This window comes from Nycticebus coucang, chromosome 2, assembly GCF_027406575.1.
Source record: "Nycticebus coucang isolate mNycCou1 chromosome 2, mNycCou1.pri, whole genome shotgun sequence".
Taxonomy (NCBI): domain Eukaryota; kingdom Metazoa; phylum Chordata; class Mammalia; order Primates; family Lorisidae; genus Nycticebus; species Nycticebus coucang.
In genome coordinates, this window is record NC_069781.1 from 114829978 (window position 1) to 114840404 (window position 10427).

At 54.5% G+C, this 10427-nt stretch overlaps 1 protein-coding gene across 4 annotated transcripts in view; it reads right to left on the bottom strand.

The window, feature by feature from the left end:
• PIAS4 (protein inhibitor of activated STAT 4) overlaps window positions 1–9871 on the bottom strand; it is a 31311-nt gene extending 21440 nt beyond the window's left edge. For all 4 annotated transcript variants that reach the window (XM_053579861.1, XM_053579854.1, XM_053579842.1 and 1 more), the window contains exons 1-2: window positions 9730–9871; window positions 4489–4915 (exon numbers count right to left, since the gene is read on the bottom strand). In XM_053579861.1, the coding sequence (XP_053435836.1) occupies window positions 4489–4915; window positions 9730–9756 (454 nt within the window). In that variant the 5' untranslated portion in view covers window positions 9757–9871. The remainder of the gene's footprint in view (window positions 1–4488; window positions 4916–9729) is intronic.
• Between the last annotated feature and the right edge of the window lie 556 nt (window positions 9872–10427).

The following is a 10427-nucleotide window of genomic DNA, read 5'->3' on the forward strand; positions in this document are numbered from 1 at the left end:
GCCCCTCTCACAACCAGGCTCTGGTTCTTCTCCTGGAACATACTCTCCTGCCCCTCCTCTTTACTTAGCTTCTTGGTACCCTTTTTGTTTGGACTGGAACACCAGTGCCTCCAGGAAGCCTTCCTGACTGCTACCTCACAGATGTGCAATAAATGGCTCTTGTTGCTTGCTACCAGCCAGCCCTTGGGCACCCTATACCCATCAGAGCAGTATCACCTGGCACTGTCTAATCACCATCTGTACGGCACTGGGGCAGGGGACTTTTTTTTGCTTGGGCAATACAGGCCAAAGGGCTTAAGAGTCCGGACGAGGGGCATGTGTGTGCCTACATATTGCCAGAGCAGTGGTTCTCAGTCACGTCAGTGCCACTCATCTCTGTGGAAAACTTGGGGTCGTGGTGATAGGGGCCCTGCACCCTACAGGGCAGTGAGGCAAGCTAATACCCCAAGGCGCTGGCTATAGGAGGATAAGTGGCCTTGAGGAACAACAGCTCTACCACCCAATGTATTTCTTTCCTTTGCCTCCAGTCTCGTGACAGCCTTTCTTCCCCATGCGGTTCTTAGATCTCCCAGTTCTGCTGGGGTTGGCAATGACCTGCCTTCCCAAGCCTGCCTGGCTGATGGCTGGAAGTGTGGACAGCTGCTTCCCTTGCCAAGAAGTGGGATGGGGGCTCAGCGCCCGTAGCTTAGTGGTTACGGTGCTAGCCTCATGCATCAAGGCGGATGGGTTCAAATCCAGCCTGGGCCTGCTAAACAACAATGACAACTACAACAAAAAAATAGCCGGGCATTGTGGCAGATGCCTATAGTCTCAGCTTCTTGGGAGACTCTTAAACATTATTAGGAAATACAACGCAGGTCGGGTGCAGCGGCTCACACCTCTAATCCTAGCACTCTGGGAGGCCAAGGAGGGTGGATTACTTGAACTCATGAGTTCGAGACCAGCCTGAGCAACAGCGAGACCCCTGTCTCTAAAAATACCCAGGCATTGTGGTGCATGCCTGTAGTCCCAGCTACTTGGGAGGCTAAGGGAAGTGAATCACTTGAGTCCAAGAGTTTGAAGTTGTTGTAAGCTGTGATGCCATGGCATTCAACCAAGGGTGACACAGTGAGACTATGTCTCAAAAAAAAAAAAAAAAAAAAGGGTTGGGGGGAATGGGGATGGGATCCCAAATCTTCAGAGTAGGAGTCTCCTCCAGGACTGTGGGCCTCAGTGCTGAGAAAAGAAGTCTGAGGTGGGGAATGCAGTCAGCCTGCTGTGTGACCCTGGGGCAAGTCTGAAGACTTTCCGGGCCAGTAGCATCCCCCAGGGGATCATGTATCTCCTAAAGCCCTCCAGTTCCTGAGCTGTGGCTCTATCACCCCTCCCCTCCCACAGCCCTAGCACCGCGCTCCATGTAATTTATAGCTCCTGTCACCTGGCGCAGTCTCTATCCTGGAGCCAGCAGACAGTGGCTCTTCCAGGAAGGAGACCTGATGGTGGGCCTCATTTTGGCTGGTGGGTCACAGCCACAAGCAAGGAAGGAGAGGCTGGTGCATTTGGTCCTCCTGAAGTGGGCAATGCCAGGGCTACAGAGTTCACTCCGGAGAAGGGGGAAAGAATCTCAGTCCTGGAACAACAGAACCAATGCTTCAGGAAAGCATTGTATACCAGCAAACCTTTCTCTAAAGAGCATGGGAGACCGGAGAGCATGGGAGTCCAGGAAGGGGGGTACCCCCTGATGGGAGTACCCTCCCAGGTCCTGGGATAGGAGCAGGAGTTGGTGGGGAGGAAAGACAGGGCGGGGTCAGCCTCTTTGTTCTGAGCTGCCAGCAGAGTCATTCCTGGTATGGATGGCAGGGAGCAGGCTCTCCCGGAGATCAGGTGACCGGGGTCCCTGGGGGCTCAGGGCACAGTGATGCATTGTGGGGCGGACTGACTGCTCACCCTGCAGGAAGGAAGCCTGTAATCTTGGGGGTGGGGAGGGCCAGGTCCACCAGCCCTGGCCCCCACCTGGCACCAAGCCTAGCCTCCATGTTACTTGGGTCATGCTCAGGGTCTTAGGAGTCTGAACCTCAGCCTGATCTTCAGAGCCAACCAGCGCTGTTGGAGAGTCCTGCAGAGAGAAGACTTCCATCTTTCCTATCCAGACAGGAGCACAAGGGACATAAAGGCAAGAAAGTCAGCCTGAAGGAACTCAGGATGAAGCCCTGGGTCCCTAGCATCATCATTCCTACTCCATGACAGGTAGTTAGGCTAACCTGTGAAATACCTACTTTGCAAGAGAGAAAGCAGCAGAGAGTAGGCCTCAGAAAGGGAGGAGCCAGGTTCGGCGCCTGTAGCTCAAGGGGCTGAGGTGCCAGCCACATACACCAGAGCTGATGGGTTCAAATCCAGACCAGGCCTGCCAAACAACAATGACAACTACAACCAAAACATGGCGGGGCGCTGTGGCGGGCACCTGTAGTCCCAGCTACTTGGGAGGCTGAGGCAAGAGAATCGCTTGAGCCCAGGAGTTGGAGGTTGTTTGTGAGCTGTGATGCCATAGCACCCTACCCAGGGCGACAGTTTGAGGCTCTGTCTCAAAAAAAAAAAAAAGAAAGGGCGGAGCCTTGGTCCAGAACGCAGAACTTAAGGGTAAAAGGCTGAGCCTAAGGCCAGAGGACTGAGACTAAGGATGGAAGATGGGGGAGCTTTAGGCATGAGAATGGAGCCTTGGACCAGAGGGTAGTGCCTAAGGATGGAGGTCGGAGCTTGGACCAGAGGGAGGAGCCTTAGGCTGCTGCAGGAAACACTGGCAGGACCTTCTTCCTTCCACCTCCTCTAGCCCCACTTGAAACCAGTCCCTCCAGCCTAACCTCACAAACTTTGAGGGCTGCAGGTGGGAGAGGCATTCTCCACCCCTCCCCACCAACCCCTTCCTAGGGCAGGGGAGAGGGGCTGACTTGTGCTGGACTGGTGCTGAAGCTTGCATGCCAGAGAGGGGCCCTCAGGCCATAGCAGGGGCCCAGGCCAGGAGCTGGGTCAGCAGGGTGGGAGGGAGCATGCACAGAGGTTCTGAATTGCCAGGCCAGGGCCGTGGGAGCAGGGCACGCAGGGACTGCCGCCTCTGCCAGGCCACCCTGCCGCAGCACACAGTGCCAACTCAGTAAAGACAAGAGGGATTGAATGGGAGATACAGATGGTGGGATGTTTTTATGGGTCGCAAAACTCACCAAGCAGGCTACAGGCTGGGGGTACCCTGCGGCCCCAATGGGGTGTTAGAAGAGAACTCCATGAGGGCAGGCTGTTCTGTTGTATGCCCTGCTCTGTGCCTAGTACCTGGCACAGCGCCAAGCACCCATCCAGCTGGCTCTCAGATCTTTACTGTGTGAGTAAAGGGCTGAGGAGAGGTGGGGGCAGGAAGAAGACACCAAGGGCAGGGCCTTCAGAGGCAGTCAGGACCCTGGGAAAACCTGTGGGCCTAGACTAGGGTTCGGAAAAGGCCCAGAACATTCTGCTAGCTCTCTGGGAGCCTGGCAGGTTGGGGCTAGCAGGTCTTACCGGTCCCAAGCTCAGAGCAGCATCTAAGGTGGGGACCAGGCTCCACACCTCCCCACAGCCCCACATTGCCTTGTACTGTGAGGCCTGGAGCATAGTGGGTGTTCAAAAAATAGCTGGGGACAAACAAATGAGTAAAGAGGGAACCACAGAACCCCAGAACATCCCCTCCACTCCCAAGCATCCTAACTCCTGGGTAACACAAGGTAGGAGCAGCCTAGCAGTGGCCCGAGCCAATGCGCAATGATTGCTCCTACAGGACACCACTAGAAACAAGAACCTTGGGAGCAAAGAAGGAAAAAGGACAGAAACAACTTTCCAGCCCCCTTCACAGGGAAGAAGAACACAGAAGCCAGCCCCAGATACCCTTCAGGTGATGCCTACTTCTTGGCAGCCACAGCCTGGTATAGTAACTGCCCACACCACACCAGACTCTCACCCTCTCTCTCTCAGATTACTCACTCTGGAATGTATAAGCTACAGTGCTCTTAGGACACTCAGGCAGCCTGTACAGAGGGCCAAAGTTCCTAGCCAAAGCCAGCAAGGAATTGAGACCTGTCAGCCACCGCATGAGGTAGAGACCCTCCTGCCTCAGCTGAGCCTTTGGATGAGATAGCCCTGGATGATGGCAGCCCTGGATGATAGCTTGACTGCAGCCCCATGAGACAACTTGAGCCAGACCCACCCAGCCATGTCACTCCTGGGTGCCCAACCCACTGGAACTGGGAGCTTAGAGACATCCGACATGTTAAGCTGCTCAATTTGGAAGTTACTTGTGACACAGTAATAGGCAACCAATATCTAAGATGGCCCCTTTGCTTTCTGGGAAGGATGTTCCCCTGGTGGCACCCCATCCTTGCTACAACACAGAAAACATCGCTCCAGGTCAAGCATGTGGTTGGGCAGTGGGTGCACGGTGAGGACTTGGAACATAGGCCTCCCACAGTGAGGAGGAGGAGGCCAACTCACCTAGCTCGGTTGGTTTCAGCAATTCATCCAGCATATTAAAGAAGGGCAGTTTCACCAGGCGGACTTCTGGTTTAAGGGTCTTAGCAGGCAACCGTCCAAGTCCATTTAAGTACTTCCCGTAGAGCACGGGATAGTCAATATTGGGGCCTGACAGTGGAGTCCTGGGTACCGCACCAGCCCGGTCATAGGTGGAGTGCATGGTCAGGGGGTCCAGAGGCCGGTGGGGCTGAGGGACAGGTTCTGAGTTCTTCTTGGCGTAGCGGGTCTCGTACAGCTCCTTGATCTTCTTGAACAGCTCGGGGCTACAGTCAAACTGGACCAGCTGCAGGGCCCTGGTGACGAGTTCGTGCTTCAGTCCACTTTTACTCCGGCCAACAAAACCCAAGAGCATCTGAAGGTCGGAGACTCGAAAACTCATCACCATGTTCTGGGGAAGAGCAACCACATACACAAACTCTAAGAGGTTAGCGTTGCTGAAACCAGGGGCACTACAGAGGCAGGAAGCCTCCCAGGCCCTGACCTGGGGGTGAGACACCCACTGGTCAGGAACCTGGCAGCCTCTGCTGGGGCCAAAGGCTAGCCCTGCCCCACCAACTTTCCCCAGCCTTGTCAATACAACAAAAACTCCTAAAGCTCCTTTTAACTGCCCCCTACCTTCTATTTTGGATTCCTTTTCCCTGTCTTCAACCCTAAAAGCATACCCAGTACAAGAATCAGGAATCTTGCTTTACCCACAAAGAGTCTCTGCCAGTGCCTACTTGGCAAACACTGACAGCCTCTCTGACCCTCAGTCTCATGAGAGAGGAAACACCACGTCATCAGAATTTTGGAGGGAGCAGATGAAGTGACTTACTCACGTAAAGCACCTGCCAGAGCCAGGGCTCAAATAGTGTCAGCCACAAACCTGACCTCCCTTTGGTCTTGATGATGATAGCCACAGTTTGCTTAATACGAACCACCTACTAGGAGTTGAGCTGGATTTTTGGTTATATATTTAACTCTGATCCTTAAAATGTCCCTGCTAGGTTCGTGTAAGGGAGCATTGGCTTGGGGAAGACAGCACCAAGATTCAAACCTTGGCAACACTAAAGCCAAGTGGCCCCTCTATCACACTACTCCCTGGGCTCTGCAGGGTGCTGAGCAGTGTCCTTGGCCTCCACCCACTCCATGCCAGGAGCACTGCCACCCCAGTCATGGCAACTAAAGGACATTTCCAGACATCACCCAGTGTCTTGGGGCAGGGGGGAAGCTCAGCCCTGGTTGAGACCCACTGTTCTGAAGGGAAGGTCTCAGGGATCCTGCTACCATGGAGGCTGTTAACAGAGCTGTGGCAAAGTGATGAATGAGGTCTAGCAGGGCTTGTCCATCTAAATCAGTGTTTTTTAACTGGTGTAGCATAAGAGGATCTTAGGTGTGCTGGAAAAATTTTTAAAGATCACTAATCCAATTATTTTCAAAAGAAGTTCAAAACACAGTAAGTATATTCTTTTGTACTCTTTTTGTTTGTTTTTCTTTTTTTTTGATCAACGTAATTTAAGCATGCTGCAGAAGTTTAACTATAGGTTCAAGTGTGTTATGAGATAAAAAAAAAAAAGGGTGAAAAATGCTGATCTAGAACAAAAGCTACAGAAGAGCCCAGCTGACTCTATGACCTGCCTTCCTTGAAAGCCAGGACACCGAGGGGAGGGGTGGCTCCCCAACCAGCTAAATAAGCAAAGTGTCCTCCAGGGATGAGCTAGCAGGGTTTTGGGGGCCACCCTCACAGCTCTGGAGCTGGCCTGGGATAAATGAAATGTGATAGGAAAAAGAAACTCCAGGAGGAATGGAAAAAGAAAGCCCAAGTGACAAGAATGAACACAGAAAGCAGGTGGGCACGGAGCAGGTGGGCACCCAAAGAAACCAATAAATTGCTCAGACTCAACCTGAATGTCGAGGACCAGCGCTGGTGCCAAGAGGCCCTGGTTTGCTAGCTCCTGGCTGGCTAAGGGTGAGGCTTTGGCCCTCTGGCAGCACACTGAAGCACAGAGGAGGCCACTGCCCAGCTACTCACTGTGGGGCTACGCCCAGGACCTGCAGAAGACAGGGAGGCTGCCCAGGCTCAGATGACAGACACCTGCCTGCAGAGGAGCCTCTTCCCATTTCCGGACCCTTCTCCTCCTCTTCTGTAAAGCAGTTGGTCGCCAGTGTCTACTTTGAGCCAGGTGCCAGAAGGGTCTTTACACATCACTAACCTCGCAATTGCCACGCCCAACACATAGGTGAGAAAACTGAAGCTCACAGGGATGCAGCTGACCCTCAGCTTCCAAGTACAAGTGCAGGGCTGGCTCAGACCCTTGTCCTTCAGACTCCTAAAGGTGTTTCCTTCTATTCATACCCAGCCGTGGGGGACGGGGTGTGGGGTGTGGGAGACCCTCACTCACCAGCACACCACTATCAAGGAACCTATGTGGTCTGCTGGCCCTCAGAGAGGCTGGGATGCTCTGAAAATAAAAATGCCTCACCTCCCTTTGGCCAACTTCCTACCTTGTGTGGAAAACAAAAAGGCTTGCAGACAAGATGTTTCTTCTGGAAGAGGCCCAAGCCCTTAGAAGGGAGGGGTGGTATCATGGAGAAGCTTAACAGTGGCAACTGAGCCAGAGGCAGGTGGGTTCGGCAAACCTACTGATGTCATCCTGCCCCAGGAGCTCCTGCCCCACTGAGGATGAGCCTTTCCAACCAGGCAGGACATCCGGAGCTAAGGCTCCTACATCCCAGAGCACACCCCCTGGGCTGCCATATGTTCACGACTCAGATTTCTCTACAGCTGCCACCACCTGCCCTTGACACTGGGTGTGGGGAGAGACCATGAAGGGGTACAAACATTCAGGAAGAAGCCCCAAACACTCCAAAGATTACTTCCTGCCCTGATTTCATCCTGACCTGCCTGCCATCAGAACTGTGTTTATAAACAGGGCTAGGCCCCCACAGCTTCCAGAGCTGAGTCTCAACTTCAGGCTTGTTTGGAAGTCGTACGGGAAAACATTGGCCTGGATGGAGCAGCTGCACCTAATCGGGCTCGGGCTCCTGAGACCACAGGAAGGTTCCTCTCTCCAGGAAAATGGAGATGTGTGCAAACTAATGTGTACAATTCTCAGGACACCCCTAGATCCAAAATTCAAATCTAGTTCCTCAAGAATCTCAGATATCCTACTTGGGAGACTGAAGCAAGAGAATCGCTTAAGCCCAGAGTTGGAGGTTGCTATGAGCTGTGATGCCATGGCACTCTACCGAGGGTGACATAGTGACATGCTGTCTAAAAAAAAAAAAGGAATCTTAGATATCAAAGTTTACCAACAAGCCCCTCTGACCAGCCCATTGTGCACCCTCAAAGACAAAATCTATGCCTGTTAGTATGACAAGTTGGGGAAAAGTCCTGAAACAAACAAACAACAACAACAAAAAAAAAACAGGGCATTTCAATGATATTTAAGGCACTGTGAGGTGGCAGAAAGGGACTTAAAGAAAAAGAAGGCTCCTTAGGGTCCGGGAAGTTGTGCAGCAGGCTCCAGTCTCACTGAATGGAGGCTGTGGTTTAGAGAACTTGAAAGAAGGGTCAACTTGATATAATTGGGGTGAGGTGGGGCCCAGCTACCAGAAGGTCAAGTAGAGTTCATCAGATCATATTTCAAGACCCTGGATAGTATAAAAAGTGCAGCCCCTACCACAGGCCTGGGTGGGGGTGGGGTCCACAGACCTGAGAGGTTACATTTCAGGGCTCCAGGGGACTTCAAGTCTGGAGACGGCCCCCTTGGGTTTGCACAGTTCAGACCTACACACCTACCAGGCAAAACCCTAAAGAGGACCCAAAGTACGTGTGGTGTAGATTTAGAACGGGGGAATAAGATATATCCTATAATCACAGAACCCTAAGGCTGCATTTCAGATCCTAGCAGGGAAAAAATGGGCAATATAAGAAGGGAGCAGCAAGAAAAAAAGGAAACACAGGTCAAAACTTCAGAAAGGAAAGACCAGAGGGGGGTGGGAATCCCCTATCTCCTTAGTAGAAGTGGTCTTGAGTGCATTTCTAAGAGTCCCTCATCTCCAAGGAGGCAACTGGGAGAAGGTACATCCCTGGGAAGGGAACACTCTGAGTTCAGGCCCTAGTGGGTTAAAAGGGGCCCCAAGCTAGGACAGGGTACAGTATCTAAGGGACATGGAACTTGGAACAGGATCCAGAGCAGCAGCAGGAGTTATCCTAAAGAAAGAGGCCTACCCTGGACCCAGCAGGGACCCTCTAAAGATCAATATAACAGGCAGAAAAGGAGAAGATAGGAAGTCAGAGCTAGAGGCATAAAGGTTCTGGGGGCTGTGAAGAGAAGAGTCTGATCTAAGTAGAATCACTAGGAAGTAGACTACAGGGACAGCCAAGGCTTGAAGATAAGATGTGACCCTCCAAGTGTGAGGCTTAGAAAGCCCAGAGGCACACTCGGGGGAACTGAAGAAGAGAAGAGCAGAGCCCAGAACCTGGCACTGAAAAAGGGGAGTAAGATCAAGAAGAGGGGTCAGTCCATCCTCCGGGGAGGGCAAAGGGTAGACCTAACGTTAGCGCAGTACCCATTGCGGGGGGCGGGGCTCTAGGACTAAGGCCGGAGATGAAGAGGGACTCCAACCCCTGCCTGAGGACGTACTGTGTTTTGGGGGTGGTTCAGGACCCTAGCTCATCAACCCGGACGGTGGCAGAACACTACCGGGGAGTCAGGTAATCCTTCGGAGAACTGAGTCGCAAACCCCACGGTGGCCTGCTGGGCGGAGAAGACAAGACTCAAATACTAGCCCCTGGTGCCCTGGGGGCGGGGAAGGGTAGACACTCCCTCCGACCAAAGAGCGCTGACACCAGCTCGGAACGAAGAGAAGCCTAACCCGCCCTACTATCCAGGGAGACTGTGCCTCAAGATGGAAGGAGGGGGCCCTGTTCCAGTGCTTGGGGACCTGGACTTTCACTGCTCAGGAGGGTGGGGGGGGCGGGAACGTTTCTCAAGCCAGGGGATCGGCCCTCGGCGCGAAGACCAGCATGAGGTTTGGGGGGCCCCGCCCCCGGCCTCCCCGCCCCCCCGCCCGCAACCTGAGCCCCGGGGGCGGGGGCTGGGGGCCCGGGCGGCGAGCCGCGGGCAGGCTGCGCCGTCAGTCCCTGGGCAGAAGGCGCAGACCCTGGCCCGCAGTCCGGCCCCTACCCCTACGCCCGCCCCGGCGTCGCTCACTCACTTTAGCCTCCACCAGCTCTGCCGCCATCTTGGCCACCAGCGTCCCCCGCGCCGGGAGCCCCCAGCCGTCGCGTCACGTGACCGCCCGCCACTCGCGGGCGGGGCTGCCGCCCAGGCCAATTAGCACCGGCGCAGACCCCTCCCTCCAACGGCGCGCGCAGCTGCCTACAGCGCAGGCGCACGAGGCCGCCGCCCGGGACTCACGCCAATCAGAGACGTCTGACTCCTGCTCCACTCCAGTCCCCTTTAGCTCGCGGCGGCCACACCCACCCCTGACGGCCGTCTGGCTTCTTAAAGGAAAAGGAGCGCCGCACAAGTCCGCGTAGCTGCTGGGTTGCGTCTGGGCAGGAGAGGAAGGAGGGGGCGTTGGCTGTGGTAGCGACAACAATGCCATCAGGTGTCTCCACTGGCCACGCGCGGAGGCCGCCAGGTGCGTGCCCAGACTCCCACTGGCGTCGGGGGAAGGGACGGTTGTTCAAATACAGCGGCCGCCTCGGTGCGCGCTCTGTGGGCTGCTTATCCTGGGCCGCACATCTGGGTCCTGGCGTGCAGAGCGGGGCAGGCCCCGCACCCAGCAGGCTGGATGGAGGCAGGAGAACTGGACCCAGCTTTCAAATTCCCCAGAGTTCGTGCGGCTAGCATCTTTGCCGGTGATCCTGCCCAGTCCCGCCTCCCCACTCGCTGTAAACCCTGGGACTA